This window comes from Mastigoproctus giganteus, chromosome 11 (genome assembly GCF_048544385.1).
Source record: "Mastigoproctus giganteus isolate SK-2022 chromosome 11, ASM4854438v1, whole genome shotgun sequence".
In the NCBI taxonomy this organism is placed as follows: domain Eukaryota; kingdom Metazoa; phylum Arthropoda; class Arachnida; order Uropygi; family Thelyphonidae; genus Mastigoproctus; species Mastigoproctus giganteus.
Window position 1 is genome coordinate 39702820 of NC_143585.1, and position 25377 is coordinate 39728196.

The 25377-nt window shown below is 36.1% G+C and overlaps 1 protein-coding gene across 1 annotated transcript in view; it reads right to left on the reverse strand.

Annotated features, from left to right (window-relative positions):
• LOC150077934 (copper homeostasis protein cutC homolog) overlaps positions 1–25377 on the reverse strand; it is a 40414-nt gene that overhangs the window by 8917 nt on the left and 6120 nt on the right. Inside the window, exons 2-7 of the mRNA XM_090384409.1 lie at positions 22489–22542; positions 17677–17736; positions 13523–13691; positions 11898–11938; positions 6879–6914; positions 1547–1680 (exon numbers count right to left, since the gene is read on the reverse strand). Of these exons, the coding sequence (XP_090240535.1) occupies positions 1547–1680; positions 6879–6914; positions 11898–11938; positions 13523–13691; positions 17677–17736; positions 22489–22542 (494 nt within the window). The remainder of the gene's footprint in view (positions 1–1546; positions 1681–6878; positions 6915–11897; positions 11939–13522; positions 13692–17676; positions 17737–22488; positions 22543–25377) is intronic.

The following is a 25377-nucleotide window of genomic DNA, read 5'->3' on the forward strand; positions in this document are numbered from 1 at the left end:
CTGATGACAGCAGCACACCATCGAGGCATTGATAAGATCAATTTCTGAAGATAATCGACTGATAGTTCGTGGTTTCAAACACAAATTATGGCTTCCTGAAGTTCACGAAGGATCTTTGGTTTCTTTCTCGCAACTGCAGATTCCACGCGATGCCAACAGTTCTCTATAGGATTCAGGTCTGGGCTGTTTCCTGGCCAACTAACAGTTGTAATGAACCGTTCTTCCAACCATTTTTTCACCTGTAACAAATGTAAACACATTATTGTCGAACAACTAATTAAGAAATGAAGTTAAAGTAACTACAAAAGTGCCTACTTACACTTTTCGCCGATGACAAGGAGCAGAGTTGTCCTGAAAGATGCAGTTACTTGGCAGGTTGAAATGGTCTCTAATGGTTGGCAGCAATTTGCCTTCCAATATAGCCAGGTATCCATTGGCATTTACGGAACCTTTTATAAACTGCAAGTGACCTACTCCATGATACGAAATGCACCCCCATGATTTAGCTGATAGGGAATTTCACTGTAGACACCATACAGTCTGGATGGTATTCTTCACCACGTCTACAGCGAATTGTTTGTCTCCCATCAGAGCCATGCAGGTTGAATTTCTTCTCATCCGAGAAAATAACTGACTTCCACTGTTTGGGAGTTCATTTGACATGCTCCTTACACCAAATTAATTGGGCATTTTTCATTTTTTGTGTGAGGAGGGGCTTCTTCTTAGGACTACAGGCTACAAGTCCATTTTTGAAGAGGTGTCTTCTGACTGTTACTGCACTTACTACCACTCCTCTATGTTCTTCCCATTCTCTTTTCAGCTCAGACGAAGAAGCTTTACAGTTTTTAAGGCATAAGCGATTCAAAACGCGGTCCTGTTTTGGCATAGAGACTTGTCTGCATCCGGTTCCTTTTTTCCTATCAGCAGAACCAGTATTCTTGAGTTTGGAAAGAAATCTACTCACTGTCAACTGATTACAAGACACTCTATAAACAATATAACGGGAAGAACATCCTTCTTCATGTAAAGCAACAATAGCACTCTTTCTTTGTGGCGTCAACTGTACGTAACTTGCCATCCTGACAAAAGCAAGGAATGATTGCAACTCTTGCAGAGCGTGCTTATATAGCTAAAAGTAACAGCTGATGCAATATTACACCATCACCTACAAGTGTCAATCTTATCTGATGCAATCTGTAAGAAATATTGCCATATACTTACGTTATTTGGACGACAATTACAATTTTAAAGGGTGATGCACTTTCTTTGAACACCAGTGTATATACTTAAAATCAGTAAACTGAGGTAGGGCTGAGTGAAGCCATCATCAAGTCCACACAGGTAAGTCTATACTTTGGATTTCTACTTTATTTTAAAAATGGCTGTTTTCTGTATCAAAACATAACTACACAAAAAATACACAGATAAAAAAGGGCTGCAGAAGGGAAAAAAAATAAATTATTAACGAAATTACAGGATAACAAAACAGAGTAGTCTATTTCAGATGAAAATTTAAAAAAAGGAAAAGATAATTTTATTACTTCACCTTTTGTACTAATTTTTGAATTAAATGTAATCCTTGAAAAGCATTCTCTGCTTGGCCACTAGTTAATATGCGTTGAAATTTCAACTCTATAAGAGTATCCATAGCAGCTTCTGGATTATTAGTGAAGTCAAAAGCTAAAAAAAAAAAAAAAAAATAAAATAATAATTTAGATACTTCAGAGATTTCATATTAGCTAAAAAAAAAAAAAATAAATAAAATAATAATTTAGATACTTCAGAGATTTCATATTAATAAACAAAAGTTGGTTACTTTTTAAATTAAGGATTATTAAAACTATCTAGGCTTACCTGTTTTCTAGACAAGCATAGATAGTTTATATATAAATAGAATAAAAACACACTAATTAGTTATTAAAGTAACTAATTAGTCTTATTTTATTCTAGACAAAAATAAAATAGTCTATTTTTATTCTCACAGTGAAAACCTTAAAAATCCTAGCAACTATTTCAATAATTGCTCTTCTGCTATCTTCTGAACAGTATAAAAGTTGGTTTAAAACATTTGGTAGGTTAAGAAACTTGTACAGAAGGATTTGTAATTAACAGATCACCAATATTTTCAGGGCTTCACAAATCCAAGGTAACAGGTACCACAGTATCGAAGAACTCCATGGTTGCACTTAGCTTTTTTGTAGAATAGGTCTCCATAAGCAGTTTTGGAAAACTTTGCCACCGAGCACAATTAGCAATGATTGAACTGCATGATGCACTTGTGACACAAGCACCAAGAAAGCAAATATGAGAGTAGGAGTGTTATAGGTCTAATGACTCTGATGAGTACAGGAACTGCCCGACTTGCATAATACTCGACTTACGGAAATTCAACTTTACATAAGTTTTTGCCTGCCAGTGCAAACTTAAAAAAAATCATGGAAACGTATTTTGCCTCCAATAAGAAAAAATGGAAGTATCGTGAAAATATTGTAATGTGAACCCAATAACACATTATTTTTTTTTGTAATTCGTTCCAAGTCCTTGGAAGTTGAAAATTTCACTATATTATTAAGCTATTTATCTCTCTAAAAGGTCATATTTATAACGGAAATTGCACTACCCTTTCGTTGTTATCATATGTTCCCATTATAAGAATCAATTTTGAATGCCTTTGTGATATTTTCCTAAAGTACATTTCTGAAGGTCACAACCATAAAACAACAAAAAGCAATTTGCACTTTCTGGTTTATTGGGCTTTTCTTTTAGTGTATCTAATTATAAACGGGATAGTAAATTTAGTAGTGATTTAGAAATGAAGACGAAAATGATTAAGAAGTACGAAGCAGGACAAAGTTTGTCATCTATTGCAAGGGAATTAGGTCTCACTGCATCAACAGTGAATACTATTTTAATTAAGGCTAAGTACGGCAAAACCCAACCCAAGTTTGTGGCAAGCAACGGGTGGTTTAATAGGTTCAAGCATTGCACTGGTTTCCACAACATTAAAGTATGCAGTGAAGTTGTCAGTGCCGATTCTGCAGCTGCAGAGAAATTTTGTGATGTGTTGGAAAAAATTGATGAAAGCAGCTATTCAACACAGCAAATTTTTAACATTGACGAGATTGCTCTGTAGTGGAAAAAAATGCCGGATTGAACATACATTGCCAAAGAAGAAAATACAATGCCATTTCAAGGCGTCAAAAGATAGGGCAATGCTCTTGCTTGGAGCTAATGCAGTGGCAGATTACAGATTAAAACCACTGCGTGTGTACAATTCTGGAAATGCTCATGCATTTAAGGGCAACAATAAGGCCACCCCACCAATGCATTTCTGATCGAACCAGACAGCATGGATAACAATATCTCTGAGGATTGGTTTAAATGTTGCTTCATTCCAGAGGTTGAAAAATATTGTAAAGACGATGTTCCTTTCAAGATTTTGCTTCTATTAGATAATGCTCCTGGATATCCTACACATCTAGATGATTTCAATTCGAACGTGAGACATCTGAACATGTTTTTGTAAAGGGCGGCACCTAGAACGTCTGTTGAACTCCGCCTCGTGTCACTGTTAAGAGCATAATCAACTGTAAAAGGGCCAGAAATGTGTTGGTGTAGGCATGTGTGTATTATGAGTGTGTTCTGTTATGTTCTGGCCACTTGGCTATCCAGAACCATCAGTCACCTGGAGAGATGATTCTGGGTACTCGTCCACACCACACGAGAGTCATATTTCTTCTGCCAAACACCACTTCACTCCTTCAACCTATGAATCAAGGTGTTATTTTGAAATTTAAAAGCATACTATTTATGCACAACATTTGCTCAGCATTGTCTGCAGTAGACGAGAAAAATTTTACGGTAAGAGACTTTTGGAAGTCTTACAATAGTTACCACGCCATCTTAAACATTAATAAGGCCTGGCCAGAAATTACTAAAAGTTGTTTAATTGGTACATGGAAGAAAATATGCACACGGCATGTAAAAAGCTTCAAAGGATTTGAAAAAGACGAATCATATAAGATCATAAAGGTTGCAGAACTACTTCAGTTGGAGGTTGATGCCAAAGACGTGGAGGAGTTAATAGAGGAAGAAGAGAAGGAATTATCTAACGAAGAATTTATTTACTTGTAAGCAGCAACACTGAAAGAAGAAAATGCTGACAAATCTCGAGATGAACCAAATGAGGCGCCAAAACACTTCATCACCAGAGAAATGGCAATGGCATTTCATGAAATTGCTTTGGCAATGGCGAGGTTTGAGATGGATCCTGACAGCGAATGATTCTTAAAAGTTAACAGAGGGTGAATTATGCTTGCTTGCTACAAAGAAATCTACAATGAAAAGAAAAAAGCCACCGTCCAGTCATCCATTAACATGTTTTTACGTAAGGTTGAGCAACTGACCCCTTCTAAATCTCCATAGCCGTCAACCTCCGCAGCGGTGTATTTATCAGCTGAAGACGTCGATTCTGGCAACGATGTTTGAGAGGTAAAACTAACTGATGTTAGCATTAGCATTAGCATTAGCATTAGTAGAGGCATTTGATGCAAGAAAGCAAGCTTATGCAGCATCAGCCAAAAAAAAAAAAAAAAAACCACTTCCACTTCACCCCTCTGTTCGTTCAAAATACCTGTCCAGCTGAGCCTTAAACTTATTTAGGCTATCAACCTCCACCACAAGGGATGGAAGTCTGTTCCACCAACCAACCACTCGCTGGCTAAAGGCAAATTTCCGCACGTCTATCCTACATCTGTCTTTCCTCAATTTGAATTTATGCCCTCTCAGGTGATTATTCTGAGCTACAGGAAGAATCCCATCAGCATTGAGCATGCTTAAACCATTCAAGGCTTTATACACCTCTATCAGATCACCTCGCTGGTGCCTAGTCTCCAGACACTGTAATTTGCAAAACTTAAGCCTTTCTTCGTAAGAGCACCCCTTTGTTCCATTCACTAATCTTGTTGCCCTTCTCTGTACTCGTTCCAGCAGCTCTACATCCTTCTTGAAATGAGGCCTCCAGACCTGTATACAGTACTCTAGGTGTGGCCTGACCATCGCCTTATACAATGGAATAATCACCTCCTTATCCCTGCTGGAAAAATTCCTGTATATCATTGACAATACTCCATGAGCTACTCTTGCAGCCCGTCTGCACTGCTCAGGGAACTTCATATCTGCCTGCACAACCACCCCCAAGTCCCTTTCATTCTCTACCACTGTCAGTGTTGTACCATAGAGTTGATACGTTGCTCTGGGGTTGCTGTTTCCCATGTGTAGTACTTTACATTTGTCAATGTTAAACTTCATTTGCCACCTCTCAGCCCATCTGCTCAACCTTTCCAGATCCTGTTGCAGAAGCATAGTGTCAGTAGTGTCCTTGACAACCCTGCCAACCTTTGTATCGTCTGCAAACTTGGACATTAATCCCGATATACCATCATCAATATCATTTATAAATACAGAAAACAATAATGGACCCAACACTGAGCCCTGAGGGACTCCACTAATAACATCAGTCCACGATGAGCAGTGTCCATTGATTACCACTCTCTGTCTTCTCCCCCTCAACCACCCCTTTATCCATAGCAGCAATTTGCCTCCAATGTCACACTGCTCCAATTTGTGTAGCAGTCTTCCATGTGCAACAGTATCAAAAGCCTTTCTAAGATCCAAGTATATAATATCAAAGTTATTCCCTGCATCCAGTTCTTTTGTGACTGCATCATAGTATCCAATCAAGTTGGTCAGGCAAGACTTCCCCTTAACAAAACCATGCTGTGTCTGAGCTATAACTGAAGTCTTGTCTAAATGATCCTGCAGTGCGTCTTTATGTTATGCCTGTTTCCTCTTTTTTTTGTAATTTTATAATTTTGAAATTTTTTAAATTGCACACTTTTGTAATTTTTCCTGCACACGAGATAAAAAATTGAATACAATAAACAATTCTATTTACATGTTCGCTGAACATTTCTTTTTTTATTCAATCAATTCAGCAAGCACGATTGCAAGTGTTGCACAAGCATGGGGGAAATTCCGATATGTAAAATCTGACTTACAAAATGTTCTGCGGAACACAACCCTTACGTAAGTCGGGGAGTTCCTGTACGATGAATAACTGTACAGGAAAATAGATCAGACCATTAAGTCAGAATGTCTTATAATGGGGGATTTTAACTTTCCAGATACTGACTGGAACTTGTGGATTGGTCACTCTCACACTAGCAAGACTTTTGTGGATTTATTGGATGACTGTTTTCTAAAGCAGCATGTTCAAGAGGCAACCAGAAGGAGTAATACTCTTGATCTGATTATCAGCAGTGATTATTCATGCATTAAGAATCTGCAGATAAAGGAACCACTAGGTGGCAGTGATCACAATGTACTGATGTGGGATTTCCTTAAAGCTGTAACAGCCATTGGGGGTATAGGGAAGGGCTTTTGCAAGGGTAACTATGGTGGTCTCAGACAGATTTTAAATTCTATACAGTGGGACCACCATAGTTACCTTTACAAAAGGTAAAGCCCTTCTTTTTACCCCTGATGGTGTATGGGATGCATATAAATTATCAATGGACACAGAAGCCCATGGTATATATAAGCCAGTCTGTAATCAAGTCACAAAGGATGTTAGGCAAGCAAAGGCAGATTACGAGAATACAAAACAGAACAAAAGTAGAAGGTATAATTCATTTGAATTGATCACAAATGACAAGATAAAAAAAAAAAAAAAAAAAATGTACAGTTATGCTTCCGTTATAAATCTTTATTCCTGTATCATTTTGTCTGGTTGTAAACAGTGTGATGGATTTTGCCTAAATAATATGAGGGGTTAAAAATAATGAATTTTGGAATGCGATGGAAACTAAACTACTTACCCCGATGGAAAGTTACTTTCTGAGGATGACATATACCTAATGGGAAAAAAAAAAAAAAAAAAGTTGCATTAAACAATTACACTTCTGATATTTACAGTGGCTTAGATAACTGAATTTCAAAAATGCAATTACATTTATTTTATTTAAATAAAAAAAAAAAAAAAAATATATATGGTAAAATAATCACATACAACATTTTTCAGCATTTCATTCAATTGTTGATACTCTTTTGAAACATGTATGAGAGCAGAATGAATTTAAACAATTTTTTAATGAAATGGCAAAAAATAGCTATTAACCAGTGATCTTTATTTACATTTAAATATTTTTTGATTCACTTTAGATTCACAGCTTAATTTTATATATTCTTTTAACATATTCATAATTTACCTTGCAGTCAGCATTTTATCTCTTACCCAGGTTAAAATTACTACATAGCTTTGGTATTTTTGTGAGGATGCAACAACAAGATAATAAACACTGAAGAAGCAGAGAAGAAAACATTTGTGAAAGGACTGACTGCTCAACTCTATTAGCAATAATTAGATTCTTAACTTTATACGGGTGAAGTTATTTTATTTCAAGTATTTTGATTGGCTGTTTTATTAATTAGCTGATCTTGTACTTAAAATTAAGTATTCTGATTTAAAACTCCTTGTGCAGAATATATTTAACCCAGCAGTAGTGGTGAGACACACTTGACAAGTGCCCCTTGAAAATAACATTCCTGTGCTCACTGTTAATCAATGATTAAACATCTGAAATTTTTTCTGCTTTCCTAAATACAGTCAAATTTTTAATGAATAATTTCTGAAGTAATTTTCTTAGTTTTCATACAGAAATGGCAAGAGAACTTGTCAGGTGCTCTGCCATCATTTTTACAACAATCAGGGTTTTGCTTGAAGGATGGCATCGTATTAGACAAGTGATGATGCTGTGTTTGTTTAAAGTTTCAGATTACTTGTTTATCCTTTCCCACTAGGTCAATAAACATCTACTATCTTACCCTAGTAGTTTTTGAAAGATTTATTATTTTCACAGCACAAAGACAATAACATAAAACTGGTATTTTCTCAAAATGACTAGTACTCTGAAGGAAGCAGTTTCAAATTTTGTGCACTATGAGGGCACCAAATTTGAAATAAATATTGAAATAAGCCTGAAAATGAATGTAACAAATAGTATTCAATATATTGCTCACTGCAATAGTGGCACAACTAAAAATACTTAATTTTTGAGTTAATACAGCAATAGTGGCACAACTAAAAATTCTTAATTTTTGAGTTAATACAACTAACAAAGTTGGGATAGTGGACTCTACATTTATGCAATAACAGTACAAAGTGAGTTCAATATTTCCTTGCTAATTGGCACAAGTGTCATTATGCCATTTTAGTTTTTACTGCATCGAGAAGCGTCAACAGTGGCACTTTTTCAGTGTGCCCCCGACCTTGGGACTGAACGGAGCATGGTCTGTGTGCAACAGTGACCCTTTTTGAGTTGAGCCAGTATTGCAGTGTAATAGAACTGTCTTGCTTATAATATCAGTTGACATTATTTTAGTTGAGCCATGATGACTAAATCCTTCCATTGTACACCAATAATTTCGTACCTTCTTCTTATTTTTATTTATGCTTTACCACAATCATGTTCTCAGAGATTAAAATATAGTTCATACATGTTCCTGAGTTTATGAATATAAACAAAGTTCTTGTTTAATGTTTTTTTTTTTTTTGTCTTCATCCTAATTACCTTCGATCTTTAGGAGACTCATGTCACAAATTTTGAGTGCTTGTTGGTGCAATAGTGGCACAACTCAAAAGGGGGGATAAATTTTTGAAATTCTGGTTACCCATAAGGGAATGGGTTGATCAAGCCAGAGTAATTTTGGTATAATGAGATGAATCACAATATATTTCAACAATCACATAATTTCTTCGTTTCTAAAGAAATGAAATTTAAAAGCCAAATTTTTCTCATTGATTATCTCAGAATTGCGATTTTTGAGTTATGCCACTATTGCAGCCAGTGAATGATATATAATGGTTTTTTTAAATTTTGTAATACATGGTGGTCATAAAGTCTGGAAACATAGGCAAATATATGTAATAAATGAGTTATTGATATTACATTACAATACATGATATGTTCAATGTGTTAACCCTCATTAGGAATGTATAATTAATTATGCATTAAAAATTAGTATTAGTAATGGCCGCATGGTGCAAGAAAGCCTATGGCTTATGTTGCCATAGGCTTTCTTGGCAACATAAGCCAACCAGCCAAAAAATAAAAAAAAATAAAATAAAAAAACTGAATAAAACAATGATAAAATAATTTAAAATAATAATAATTAATAAAAGAAAAGGAAATTAAACCTATCATCCTATGTGCTTCCCTCACCCGAAGGTACTGTCCAGATGACCTTTGAATTTCCCCAAACTGTCAGCCTCTACCACCAATGTAGGCAACTTATTCCAGTAATTTATAACTCGCTGGCTAAAATAAAACTTCCTGCAGTCCAATCTAAACATTTCCCCCTTAACTTGAATTTATGTCCCCTAGTTCTAGCATCATTTATAATCTTCAAAATTTCATCCTCAATCATTTTACTGATGCCTCTCAGAGCCTTAAACACCTCAATCAAATCTCCTTTAAGGTGTCTAGTCTCCAAAGTCTGCACCCCACATATTCGAAGTCTTTCTTCATAAGGACGCCCCTTTGCCAATCTCACCAGGCGAGTTACCCATCTTTGCACCCTTTCAAGAAGCTCGATGTCTTTCTTTAGGTGCGGTCTCCATACTTGAACACAGTATTACAAGTGTGGTCTAACAAAAGCCTTATATAATGGGATAATCACGTCCTTATCTCTACTTGCAAAAGTTTGATAGATCATCGACAGGACACCATGGGCCTTCCTTGCAACCTGTTTACAATGCTCAGAGAATTTCATGTCTGACCGTATCATAAAAACCAAGTCCCTTTCCTCCAGTACTGGGTTTAGTTGAACTCCACCAAGTGAATAAGTTATTTTGGGATTACTGTTTCCGAGTTGTAATACCTTACACTTTGTTGGATTAAAGCATAGCTACCATTTCTCTGACCATTCCTGAAGTCTACCTAAGTCTCTCTGAAGAAGCTCAGCTTGACAGTGATCATTAACTACTCTACCGATTTTAACATCTGCAAATTTAGATATCACACCCTCTATCCTTTCATCGATGTCATTTATGAAAATTAAAAACAACAGCGATCCTCGGGGAACGCACTTCTTACATCAACCCAATCTGGGGAATAGCCATTTATCAAAATCCTTTGCCTCCTGCCCTGAAGCCATCCTGCTATCCATCTAAGGATTTTCCCAGTGATTCTAACCTGTTCCAGCTTATAAAGCAACCGCTCATGTGGGACTGAGTCAAAAGCTTTGCTGAAATCTAAATAAGCAATGTCGAAATTATTCCCTAAATCCAGCTCGTGAGTGACCCTTTCAAAATAGCGAACCAGATTTGTTAAACATGATTTTCCCTTTACAAAACCATGCTGAATATCCTTGAGAATTTCAATTCTATCCAAATGATCCTGAATTCCACCCTTGATCATTGACTCCATGATTTTCCCTACCACTGAAGTCAGACTGTCAGGTCGATAATTTCCCACTTCACTCTTAGAGCCACCCTTATGTATGGGAGATACATTGGCACTTTTTCAATCCAACGGAATCTCCCCGGAGTCTAGTGATGCTCGCATAATTAGCCTCAATGGTTCAATGCACTCACTTGCCGCCTCCCTTAAGATTATAGGGTATATTCCATCAACTCCAGGAGTCTTACTGGCCTGTAGGCTCGAAAGTTTTTTCATTAAATAATCATGCGAAATTTCAATATCATTAATTACATATTTTTCAACTTCGCTCCCACAATTTCCCATTGCCATAAAAGGTTTTTCATTTGTAAATATCGATGCAAAATAACTGTTGAGGTCATCTGCAACGGCAGCTGGTGTATTTAATACTATCCCCTTTCCCTTACATAAAGGTCCGATCTGGTTTGTCCTGCTCTTCTTGGCATTTATATATGTGAAGAATTCCTTATCCCCCCCCCCTCTTTGCTCTGTTTGCTAGTGCTTTCTCATAAACTGCCTTTGCCTGTCGAACCTTTTCTGTGGCTCTATTACAGATCATCTTGTAGCTGTTATAGGCTTCATTACTTTTTATTGCTCTGTAACCTTTCCATGCCACCTTTTTCTGCTCAAGTAATGTGGCAACTTCACTATTCATCCAACTTGGAACTCTCCTCGTAGAGTATTTTTTTAATGGTAAATGTGCATTCAAGGCATCTGTGATTAATGTTTTAAAAGCATAACACAGTTCAATTGTATTCATTCTCTGTGCGAAATCTACCCAGTTAATAGAGGCCATGTAGTACCTTAAGGCATCGTAATTTCCTTTTCTGAAATTAAATTAGGTTAAGTTATTTAATTGAAAATTAATTAAAAATAAAATAATATTATCTATATTTCCAGACTATGGCCACCTTGTAATATATATTCATAACAAGCAAAAATATATGAAGTTTGGAATTTCATGTGCTTAACCCTCTTTTAAATACGAAAATGGAGGAGATTAAGAGGTACTAATACTTCTATTTTACATTTAATACGTTTATATGTAATTTTTAAAAAAATTAATATTTAAAAAAAAGGGTATAATATGTTTACACAACTCGTTTTAAAAATTTCAATATATATATATATTTTTTAAACGAAGTTACATGTGCAATAAGCACTGCAGTCCATTAAGAACAGATGAAATATTGGCATTGTTCAAACCAAATTACAAAAAAAAAAAAAAAAAAATTTTTCCAAATATTAAAAAGAAAATGGGCACCTGTCAGGTGCCTTGCCACCATTTTTTTAATAAATGGGGGTAAGCCACTGCTGGGTTCAAATTTGACAGGTCTATCCTCAAATAATATTCTTTTAGTTACGAAAGATAAAATGAGGAGAGAACCTAATACTTACTTAAAACTTCAGAGCAAACAGGGATATCGACTTCTCCGCTCCTATGGGATTAAAAAACCCTTCAAGTAATGCTCTAAAAAAACCATGAATATTTATAAAATAAGTTATCTATATAATTATTCCAAATAAATTATATAAAATTTACTCACATCTTTCCCTTTGAGCCAAGCTGCCCTAGGATGACCTTCCATATTGAACTATACAGTCAACTTTTCAAAAACATTTATTGATAATAAATAGAAATTCTATGCCTTATTCACTACAAGGCCTAAAATCCTTACCTTAGGAGGCCTTTATTACCACATTAAAGATGTAAATATTATTGCTCAATTAAAGAATACTAACAGTTAATTTACAACATTAAAGGTGCCTTGATTACAAGGCACCCTCAAACCTCCATCAAGGAAAGTCAGCAAAGGTAAAGAAAGCCAACATGAGAACTACTGCAAACTTCAGGAAACTTACAAGGAAAAACTGGTTTGTTGCTACTGCAGTTTCTCCCTGCATTCTCAGTAAACAGACAGTCCATGTTATCAGTAGTGACAGTAAAGGTGCAATTTTTTCTATTTTAAAATAGTGGGAAGGTGGGAGGATAAACACCCAAATATTGGGGCAGTCTGGAGAGTGTACCCATAAGTAAATTTCAGCCGCAAAAACACTCATGAACTCCAATAATCTGCTTTTAATAATGAGAAAAAAAACTAATCAATACATTGTTATCGACTTCTACTGCCACCACCGATAACACACATCTGTTTATTGAGACTGCAGGGAGAAACTGCAGCAGTAGTGGCATGTGATGCAAGAAAGCAAGCTTATGCAGCATCAGCCAAAAAAAAAATATCACACCATTCCCTCCAAATTGCCTGTCCAGTTCCTCCTTAAATTTATTTAACCTATCAACTTCCACAATGACAGATGGAAGTTTGTTCCCGCAATTAACCACCTGCTGGCTAAAAGCAAATTTCCGCACATCTATTCTACATGTCTTTTCTTAATTTAGTGGTAAAGCAGTTTCTCCGGATGAGTATCCCGAAGTTTGTGGTAGTTCTCGTGTTGGCTTTCTTTATCTTAGCTGGAAAGTCTACACCAAAAATATTGCTTATCAAGAGAAATTTTATAAGTAATGCATTCTAGTGAAAAATGCCACTAAACTAAAACTGAAGCACTGCACATAATGCTATTGCTAATTCTTATTTTTAAATAATTGTTTTCTTTTATTGACTAACAATAATTCGTATCTTCAATTTGGTAATAAAATATTTTTGAAAAGTTGGCTTTACTGAAAGATATTTGAGAATGTGTGCAGTAAACGTTAGGAATTAGTACTACAGTTATAAGTTTAGTTATTCTTTTTTAAAAAATCCATATGCAATTCTTATTTAATGACATATTTAGTCAACTTGCTTGAAATTGATATTTGATAAATTATAAATTTAAAAAAACTGTTTACAAGAAAATCAAATAAATATTTTAGAGAAACTTAATTCATGAAAGTAGTAATTATTTTTCTGTAATACTGCATATCATTTTGAATTAAATGGTTTGCAGTGTGGCAAAACAATGTATTCAAATCATCAAATGTACACAAGATTACCACAAATAGATGCACAATAAGGCAGTACCTTGTAAGAGCACCCACAACTACACCATTAGCACCATTTTCTAAGGATAATCTGACATCCTCTTTCATTACTTTTAATTCCTCTTTGGTATAACAAAAATCACCACCTCTAGGCCGAATAAGCACCATCACTGGTATTGATACAATTTCCTTCGCTCTTCTTAATAATCCTGGAAAAAAAAAAAAAATTAATGTTTTGTATGCAGTTCACAAATTATATCAACTAAAACTTCTTCAGATAGTTCTGGGAAAGCAATTGGCTAATTTTAGTTAAATCTCTCACTTCCAAGGTGTTTATCAACTAATGAAAGAACTAGTATAATCCTACATATGCTTGTTGAGTCAGATCTTTGAATGTACTCTGTTTTTCTATCCCCAATAACTTCTTTGAATATGGAAGCTATTGTGTTAAAAAATGAACTAAGCTTTAACAAAGAATATGTTGAATGAATTTAACATTTAAATGTTCAATTTAAATGACATAACATTCCAAAGTGTTAGTTATATACTGATATTCTTTATTGAGTTTACTTTTAATCACTGGGGTGTGCTGGTGAATAATTATCTTTTCAGTAAAATATATTGGATATTGGGAATTACTGTTTGATTTCATACTATAATAAACAATGTTTTAATTTTTAATATTCATTGGAATGTTAGATATACTTGCATATTAGAATACTTGCACAGACCCTGTCTTGCAGGGTTTGTGTGAGTTTATTAGATGTCCTGAATGAAATACAATTTCCAGTATGTGGATTAAGGAACAGTGTACTCTGAAATATTATTTTAAGATGGGGATAAGAGCCAGAATTGACACACTGTCGTATGTTGATTTGACATTTCACGAAGTCATGGATCTCAGTTATAGACTGGGTGGTTGTTGGGTTTTAGGAGCACCAGCAACTAAGACCATGTTGCACCATGTATACTGTCTGTAAACTGCGTGTGTTCTGAGGTTGATTTTCTGTTTGCTGGATGAAAAACCCAAGTTCCCGGGAGAAAAAAACAATGCTATCCTCATTTGAGACTGACTAACTCAGCCACATTGTGAAAAAGGCCCAAAAAATTCCTTCCATCATCAACGTGATTCGAACTCAGGTCTTTTCCACTTGGGGTAGGGAGGACAGCAATCCTACCAACTGCTACCCACGAGGGCTCTCAGCTGTAGATAGAACTGCACGTAGGTAGTGAGGGTGGTGGATGATTAGCTATTGCTGGGTGAATCAACTTTTAAAATGTTCAACTACTGCTGACGAATCAACTTTTTAAAGGTTCAACTATTGCTCAGCAAATCATCTTTTCAAATGTTTGATATATATATATATATCTATAGAACAGATTTTCACTGTAAATGGTGGGAAGCCATCAGATCCTACTACAGTTTTGTTAAGAAGACTATTTATGACCTTTATAACCTGCTCTTTTTGATCATGAAATCATTCTTCTTTGAATTATTTCTTAGGGAAGAATTAGAGAGAACTATCATATGCAGCTTGTCCTGCTGGTTAAAGGACATATCTATCCACTGATAGAAAAAACTCCTTGTCCATGTCAAATAACAATATAGAAATGCATTGGACCCAATGCATTTGGGGTGGCCATTCTGCCAACATCCTTTATGAGATGCTTATGGTGATGGCAGTTTGGCTATTGTTAGTTCTTGATAGGAAGTTTTGACTGTTTACCATCTGAAATGAATTCAATGAAAAGAATTCAAGCCTGTTACATAAGTTTCTTGAACATTCAAAAATAAACTGTTGGACTGATATACTAACTAAGAGTTTGTTCACTTGTATTTATTTCATGTAGGATGTGCTTAAAAGTTACTTTTATCACAATAGCAGCTAACATCATTAATAAAAGTTACAAAGAAGTAGATTTAAACCTAGATATTGTGAATGATGTTACCGTCCTAAACAAGGTAAATGTTGGAAGTGATCACAGAATGGTAAGATGCACACTTGATATAGATGTAAGAAAAGAAAGGAAAAAACTAACTCAAGTAAATAATACTAAGGTCTTTGAGATAACAGAAGAGGAGAAAAGGCAGTATGTACTGAAACTTAAGAACAAGTTTGAGCTTCTGCAGACGGCTCAGGACAAAGATATCAACGAGGAATATTACAACTTTCTGAAAGTGATAAAGCCCAAGAAACCTATAAGTAAAAAGAAATCCAAAGAAGAAAAAAAAAATCAGTCAAGAAACACTTATCATGATGAACTGAAGATGACAAATGAAGAGCAAGATAAACACTGACAAGGAGAAAATTGAGTATACTGAGTTATGCAAAGCCATTAGAAAGAGACTCAGAGAGGACATAAGATTTAACATGAGGAAAGTAGAACAAGCATTAAGGGGGATCAAAGGACTTAAATCAGCAGCCACGAGCAGCAATACAGAAAGACAAATGATACTGAAACTGAAGAATAGCGATGGTGTACTTATAAATAGCAGAAGACTAATATAGAGAATTATACAAGGAGTGAGGGAATGATGCGAGCAGTGGGGAAGATGGATCGCAAATTAGTAACACATACGACATACCTGATATCCTTCCTGATGAGGTAGAACATGCGTTGAAGAAAACGAAGAATCAGAAAGCCCTGGGGAAAGATGAAGTTACTGTAGAGCTGTTAAAATTGGGAGGAAGAGACATGGCACAAAAACTGGCAAGACTCTTCACAAAATTCATTAGAAAAGGTGTGATGCCTAAGGAATGGAATAATGCAATCATAGCTTTGCTGCATAAGAAAGGAGATAAATCAGAAATTGGAAATTATAGACCAATTAGCTTGTTATCCCACATCTACAAGTTGTTCACAAAGGTCATTACTAACAGATTAGAAAGAATACTTGATGAGAATCAACCGAAAGAGCAAGCTGGCTTTAGGACAGGATTCTCAACTATGGATAACCTTCACATAATATCACAGCTAATGGAGAAAGCAAAAACACCATTAAGCCTGGCATTTGTGGATTATGAAAAGGCATTTGACTCCATACAGCATAAGGCAATGTTTCGGGCACTGGAAAGACAAGGCATAGATACCCCATATGTTATGATTTTGAAGAAAATATATGAGAACGCTACCTCCTTTATTGGACTAGACAAAGACAGTAGCAAATTTAAAATTGAGAAAGGAGTTTGACAAGGAGACAATATCTCCGAAGTTGTTTACTGCTGCCCTTGAGGAAGCTTGCAGAACATTAGACTGGTCGCAGAAAGGAGTCAATGTGAATGGACAGTACCTAACCATTTACGATTTGCAGATGACATTGTGGTCATAAGTCATGATCCCAAAGAATTAGAGAAAAATCTTAATCAGTTATGCAGAGTTAGTAAGGATTTTGGACTAAAAATGAATATGGCTAAAACAAAAGTAATGATGAACAAGTATGCCACAGAGAGGGATATAATGATTAAAGTAGCAGTAATTAAAAAGGTGGAGTCATATAACTTATCTGGGACAAGTTATTAGCTGTAATAATAATAAATGGATGGAAGTCAAGAGAAGAATAAATTTTGGATGGATAGCATTCAGTAAATATAGCCACATACTGAGGACCAATATCCCAATATGTTTGAAACACAAAAAAATGAACCAATGTATACTTCCCACCATGACTTATGGAAGTAAAACTTGGGCACTCACCAAAAGAATGGAAAAGAAGCTGAGACGACACAGCAAAGAATGAACAAATTATATTGGGAATCAGACTGTTAGATAAGAAGGGAAACTCATGGATTAGGCAGCAAACTCAAGTAAAGGACATTCTTATCAAAACTAAAGAACTAAAATGGTCTTGGGCAGGGCACATAGCTCAAAGACATGATGACAGATGGACTAAGAGAATAATAGAATGGCACCCAAGAGGAGCTAGAAGAAAACCTGGAAGACAATGACGGAGATGGACAGATGAAATTCATGAGTTTGTGGGTAGTAAATGGATGGCCATTGCACAACACAGAAGGAACTCGAAAGTTGCTGGAGAGGCCTTCATCCTGTAGTGGACTGATAATGGCTGATGATGAGATTTACACCTTATTACAATGTTATTGCAATAAAAGTAATGTACTTTTATTAAAATTTATAAAAAGCAGTAGCTGCAGTGATGGTTAATATAAGTGTATAAATAGATTTAAATTTTACCTAAACTTGGGGTCAATCCTCCTTCCTGTAGACCTGTGCAGAGTTCTAGCCTGGCTGCACCTATAACAGGCAAACTTGGAGCTCAATTTAAGACAAAGTTACATGAAGAAATTAATAAGTTTCCTGTAAAGAAGCTTCAAATTTAATTAAGAAAGGATATTTATTCATAAAGTTTCCAGAGTATAAACTAATATATTATAACATGGAGTACTAGATAGTATGAACCAGAGCTGTAATGCTCAATATGTTCTACGTTGATATCAATATTTGTAAAATAATAAGAGAAGTTTACATCAATATAGTACGTAGAACACTTCCATACGATACTCTCCAGAAATTAAAACGAAAAATTCGAAAAACTTACATTAGAGTAACAAATAATTAAAAAATAATTAAAAATCAATTTAACCCAATAAAACTCAATTTATCCTGAAAGAGGCCTCTGAGGTCGGGAAAACTCATATCTAGAAAATAAACTCATACACCGACCATTGAACAAAATTTACTGTAACTAAAATTTTTACAAATAGTATAAAAACAAATTATTTACAATAAACTAATAATTGTATATTGCGGAATACTAAAAACTGTAATAAAAGATCGTTTACCATAAAATAAGCTAAAATATAAAATTAAGAGCGCTAAAATCCTCGAGCTTTCGAGAGCGTCAGCTCTCTTCTTCAACAGTAATATGACTTTCTGCAACATCTCCTTAAATAGCAGGTTCACAGTACTTCCACACGTGGTATTTCTCCACGTGGTTCAACCGGCACATGGTCAGAACCGGAAGCAGAAATGTCTCGGGTACATGGCAAATAAAATCGTTCATCCAAACTTAATACAATTGTTTCAAAAATAGGATGAATACGCATGCCTCTATCTCTATTCATGGTATTCTTACTGGATGAACCAATCCGTAAACCCTCAAGCCATTTACGCTCCCAGCATCCGTGTGCACGATCCAAAATAATAGCGTCCTCCGGGGAGATTTGATGCTGCTTCTCCCAAAAATGTTCAGCCACGGCAGACTTACTGTAATCAGCGGTTCTTATGGCATTTAAATGTTCCCCCCAGACGATCCCTAAGCCGTCGTTTTGTTTCCCCCACAATCCGGGCATTCTATTCTATAAATAACTCCGCTACTGAGATCTTTTGGTATACGGTCTTTGACCTGAGACACAGCTGTGCACAGCCTCTGCCCAGGAAGCTGTACACAGCGTGTCTTATAACCCCGTAAAATTCTTACCAGATGCTCAGTAAGGCCCGGATAGTAAGATCAGAGTAAGTTTTGACAGAGTAAGATCACACTGTACCACTTCTGAGGATAAAGAGAAAGAAATTAATCGTGTCACGGCAGAACTTAGAAAGTGCAGATACCCCCAGAGGATCCTGGATAGATATAGTAGAGGGGTGTCTGAGCGTAGGGAGTCGTTCGTCCCGGTAGCCACCGAATACATCCCCTACTAACAGTGTATGAGTTTATTTTCTAGATATAAAAACTCAATTTAACACAATTAAAAATAAGAAAATTAATTAAAAGAATTTTAATGAAAAAACTGCAAAACGTTTTCCTTCCTGAAGCCGGCAATGCTTTTCGACCATATTGTCAGCTTCAGTGTTAATTGTGTTAAATTGAGTTTTATTGGGTTAAATCGATTTTTAATTATTTTTTAATTATTTGTTACTCTAATGTAAGTTTTTCGAATTTTTCGTTTTAATTTCTGGAGAGTATCATACGGAAGTGTTCTACATACTATATTGAGGTAAACTTCGAGTATAATTTTACAAACATGGAGTACTATATATATTTTTTGGGTTTTTCAAATTCAAGATTAGAAATTTGAAATGCATCTTTAGAAACCATTTTCTTAGTGATCTAGGCCCAAATTTTTTTTTTTTTTTTTTTGTTATTTTTTTACAGTATTGCTTAATATAATTTCTTGAACATTCGCAAATAAACAGTTGTATTGATATAATGAGAGTTTGTTCTACTGCATTTATTTTATGTAGAGCATGCTGAAACATCACTTTTATCACAAGAGCAGTTAATTTCAATAATAAAGCTGACATAGAAGTATGTATTACCACTCTAAATAGTCTCTCTCTCTCTCTCCCCCCCCTTTGTGTGTTAATGTATAACTTAATTTCAAATCTTTATTATTATTATTATTATCATTAGCCATATGGTACAAGGAAGCCTGAGGCTTATGCTGCACCGGCCAAAAAAAAAAAAAATTCCGAATTACCCCGAGAGAGAGAGAGAGAAAAGCAGAATGATGATATCCAGCTCAGGACCCCGGGTGTGCCGTATGCTAATGCTCGTCAGTAAAATATTTTATTTTTAATAATCAAGTATGTACATGATATTTACCAGGGGCGGTCTTAAGATTTTCAAGGGGGGGTTAAAGTAATGTTCCAAGGAACCATTAAGCTTTAATCATCATGTAGTAAAAAAAAAAAATTCCTCATTATTTTGATTATAAGAGGGTTTTAGCCCCTAACTGGGATCGCCCCTGGATATTATCGATAAATGTGACAAATCAGAACTCCATTCTGGTGGCCCTCGCAAGCAAAATGAGTCCATCTCGTCTAACTTGTAACCTTAACCGAAAGTTATGGCGTTGTATCCATCCGCCAAGTGTTCTTCATTTAGAAACTATATAGCGATCACAAAAAATTTGTGGTACCGTTCGGAGATTTAAAAAATATATATAGGTTAATTTAATAACAATTAAAATTGTTGCGGTATCGTTCTCCTCTGTATTTAAAATGTAAATAGTTTAATTTAAAAATGAAGTTCCCCTGTGTAGTAATGTATGCAATAAAAGCAAAAATAATTTTTATATTTTCACTTTTAAACAAACAATATGCTGCCTTTTAGCATTAGCATCTTCTAACACTGAGTTCTGTCTTTTTTCATCTATCTGCTCCCAGAGTTTAAGATCACATGTTTCTATTAGAGATTATCCTGACTTCTAATCTCTCTTGGCATAAGCACATAACATATACTGCCTCCTTTGTATAAAAAAAAAATGTATTTTCTTTTTTTCTCTCACAACAGCTTTCTGCTAAATAGCTATCAATCTATCCTACCATGGAATACTGCAGCCACCTCTGGGATGGTGTCCACAAAAGCTTGTTCAAGCTCCTTGACTCCATTAATAACACTTCATTCACAGTCTTTCCACTCAGTGTCAAGTAGGATGGCATCTGTAATTCTCCTACTCTCTTCCAAACCATTCCAAACACATACCACAACAATTCATCATCCATTCACTGTTCAACTCCAAACTCACAGATGAACTTCTCCTCTTCCTCATTTATCTCTTCTAGTTCTGCTCCAGAACAACCTTCCTTCACATGTATTTTCCAAAAAAAATACAATCTGCAGAAATTCAAGTCTATTGTCAACAAGTATCTTTTGTCTTCTCAGCCCATGCAAGATACGAAGTACTATGGCTTCCACCTTTTGTTTGGCGTTTTTATAAAATAGAAAAAAATTATTCAATCTAACCACCTGCCCAACACTAAAGCAGGAAAGTGTTGGGGGAAAGGCATTAGCATTAGTAGAGGCATATGATGCAAAGAAAGCAAGCTTTTTATAGCATCAGCCAAAAAAAACCCTTCCTGTTTCATCCAACCATTCACTCCAAAAGTTTGTCTAGTTCAGCCTTGAACAAACGTCAGATGGAAGTTTGTTTTAGCAATCACCCACCCGCTGGATAAAGACAAATTTCTGTACATCAATTTTACAACTGTCTTTCTCAATTTGAATTTGAGCCCCCTCGGGTGTGGAATCTTGAGTATGCGGAAGAATCCAGGCTTTCAGCTTCATACTAATACTACGGAAGAAAAGGTCAAGTGAATAACCTTGAGGTGCCTGTTCATTACAATTTGGCTGAAGGCAAATTTTTACCTCAGCTGCAACTATTCTCTTTCAATTTATCTTTCCTTGTGTGTATCAGCTCAGAAAGAGTAAAGGTGCCATTGGCAATTAAATAAAATAAATTTCTGTTTACACTCTGGGCAGTTGACGGCTGGCAGTACAACAACTAACAAGAGATCATGAACGTTTTGTGGCTGTGTACAGGATGCAATCTAGTAACACACAAATTTCCATCCACATGCCCCAAGGCCAGATCACCACATATTGCATAGTTTCCAGATGTTGTGATTTACAGCCTTCCTCGATAAGGAAACTAATCTTGTCGCTATTCTCTGAACCATTTCCAGCAGTCTACTCCTTACCTAGAAACAAAAATAATCTATAAATATACCTTAATTCTAAAATAGCATGCTACCTATTGCTTAGGATGTTCTTTTCATCTCAATACTTTCATCACTGGTTGTGTGAATGCCTGTTCTATTTCCAATAAGATAAAAAGACTAAAGGCTCTGTAGCGGCACAAGCCCCGGAAAACAAGTAGTGGTATAAAAGCAGGATATATGTTTATTGAAATATTTTAGGAAGCTCATCTTTGTTGGAACGTTATTATATGGAAGAAAACATCAAAACATTCTTCACAAAGAATCAAAAACAATCTCAGTTTCTGAAGCTTCTTTGTATATTCTAAAATATATATATAATGTTTTTTGTATTTCCCAAATAACAGACTACTGGCATTTATAGATTTGTCTCTGATCCAGTCCATTCAATTTTCCCAATAGTTTATGACTCATAATTTTACATTCAAGAAAGAAATTGAGTAAACTCTTTCCTGTTTATCATTTACAAATTCATTTTTAAATATATAATTCAATTGTCTTTAAAAAATAAAATTCCATATTATCTACCATACAAAACAAACCTACCACCCTTTTCTGCATTGATGGCTGATGCTATGGAATCCACACAAACTTCCATGACTGTTATTTTTGGAAAAAATAAAATAAACTAAAATAAATACATAAATAAATAAATAAATAAATACACACACGTGTATGTACGGTAATACAGTAATATATATTAAAATAATATGCTTATTACAATTAAACAAGCAAAATTTCTATTATGAATCCTAAAGTGACCAGATCCTCAGCATTTCAATGTGGGACATCTAGGAGGGATTTTTTAACCCCCCACCTCAGAAACAATAACAATATTCACATTTTTTTTTATATGTATAAAAATATTCACATACAAAATATAAATTAAATACATTGACTTCTTTGAACTAAACTTATAAAATAAAATATCAAACCTCTTAAAATAACAAAACAAAACAAATATAGCGTGTATATACACCGAGTGATCACTAAATTATGACCACCTACCTAATACTTCGTAAGTACTACTTTTACCCTCAGTACAGCAACTATCCAACGTGGCACTGATTCAACAAGATGTCAGAAGCATTTGGGAGGTATGCCTAACCAAGCTGTGTGTAATGCGGCAAGAAATTAAGGTATGGAGGTGATTAGTGTATTGAGATGCATGATACACCTTTCCATAGTGTTCAACAAGTGCTCTATGGGATTGATACTGGCGGAGTTTGGAGGCCAATCGATATGCTGGAAGTCAGAACCGTGTTCCTCAAACCATTCCTGCACAACAAGTGCCCGATGGCTCGGCGCATTGTCATCTTGGAAAACACCATCACAATTCAGGAAAAAGTGTAACATAGCAGGGTGTACACAGTCAGTTAGCAGTTGACGATAGTGGAGACCAGTGATATGTTGTTCCACATGCACCAGAGGGTCCAAGTTCCTGCCAGGGAAACATGCCCCACACTATACAACCACCTCCACCGGCCTGCACTTTTGATACCATGCATGAGGGATCAAGAGCCTCATGTTGTTGATGCCAAATCCATACACGACCATCCATGGTGTGGAGTATATAACGTAACTCATCTAACCAGCACACCTTCTTCAGTCTTCTAACTTGCATGCTCTTTGCACTAGGCGAGTCTTTTACGCCGATGAACCTTGGTTAGGAGAGGATGCTGTAGGAGTCGTCTGCTGGTATAGCCCATACATGTGAGCATGCAATGCATGGTCATGCCAGATACTGTTCCGGGTCGGCCCATGTTGTATTGAGTAGTCAACCCTTCAACAGTGCTGCGTCTGTAGGAGTCGTCAGACCCAGTGCTTACCTCTAACATAAACCTTTCACTGATCTTTGCAGTTTTGCTGTCAGGTTGTTGTTTGACCATTTTGATGGCAGTCCTGGTACACTTTAACTATGGCGGCTCTGGAACACCCTACCAATTCAGGCATTTAGGAAATCGAGGCACCAGCTTGTCGAGCACCCACAATCTGTCCTTTATCAAAGTGTGATAAATCCTTCCTTTTACCCATCACGCTCAGAATCTTACTACCTACTGAACCACTGACACCTTATCTAGGCTACATAGGTCAACTAACTGCGCACTCTCGTACCTCACGTGGTCAATGGGTCGCTTTTAGTCTTCATAGGGGTCGTCATAATTCAGTGATACTCAGTGTGTGTGTGTGTGTTTTTTTTTTTTCACAGAAAGGCTGAAATTCAGTATATGGTGCCCTTCGTGTTATGCTATGTAATGAACAGAGGGTTGTGTGAAGGATGTGAACTGAGAAAAATAATTGTAATTAGAAGGGAAAAAAAAAAACACTTATTAGAGGGATCATGTTTTTAATCAATTTTCATTTTTGTTTAGTGAAAACAAGTTAGGATTTTTCTGTGCAATTATAATAATAATAATGGCAGCCATAATAACCTCAAAGAAGGAAGGAAGAACCTGTACACCCTCACCCACCTGATGTACATGGATGACATCAAGCTCTATGCGCCACCCGAGAAGCAACTCCAGCAACTACTGCAGGTCATCGAAGAATTCAGCAATGACATTAGGATGGAATTTGGTCTAGACAAATGCAAGACTCAAGGATTGCACCAGGGAAAATTAGTCAACCGAAACTACCAGCTGCAGACTGGTAAAGAGATCGAAGCCGTGACAGAGGAAGAGGCCTACAAATACCTGGGGATGATGTAGGCTCAGCAGTTACAGCATAAGGAAATTAAGGCCTGCCTGATGGAAAAATACCATCTGAGACTCAGAAGCCTGTTGAAAGCAAGGCTGAACAGAGGGGACAGTCAAAGCCATAAAAACCACCTATGCAGTCCCAGTGCTAACATACTCCTTCAGGGTCATAGGTTGGACTAACACCGAGCTGGAGGATATCATGAGAAAGACAAGGAAAATGATGACCAATAGCCGCCAACACCACCCGAAGTCTGCTGTGGAGAGACCGACAATTGCTTGGAAGGAAGGGGCCTGATAGAGCTCATCGAGTAACAGAAAACAGTGATTGCTAACCTGAAGGATTACTTCCAGAAACACACAACAGCACTCCACCAGGTCATAAGGAAGATAGACAAGTGGTATATCTCACTCAACCGAAGCGAGGAGTCCCTTTCCACCCAGACAACACAAACAAAGCTAGAAAGATGGCAGAGAAGACACTCCATAGCAGACACTATAATGACCTCCATCAAGATCACATTGATAAAATTGCTTCCAATGTATGGCTCATGAGCGGGATGTTATTTCCCGAGACTGAAGGATTTATGCTGGCCATTCAAGACCAGGTAATCAACACCAGAAACTATAGAAAATACATTGCCAAGGAGCCTGGAGTGTCAGATGACACATGTCGACGATGCCACCTGGCTTCAGAAATGATCCAATGTAAGGGATGCAAGGTGATCACCAGACCGAG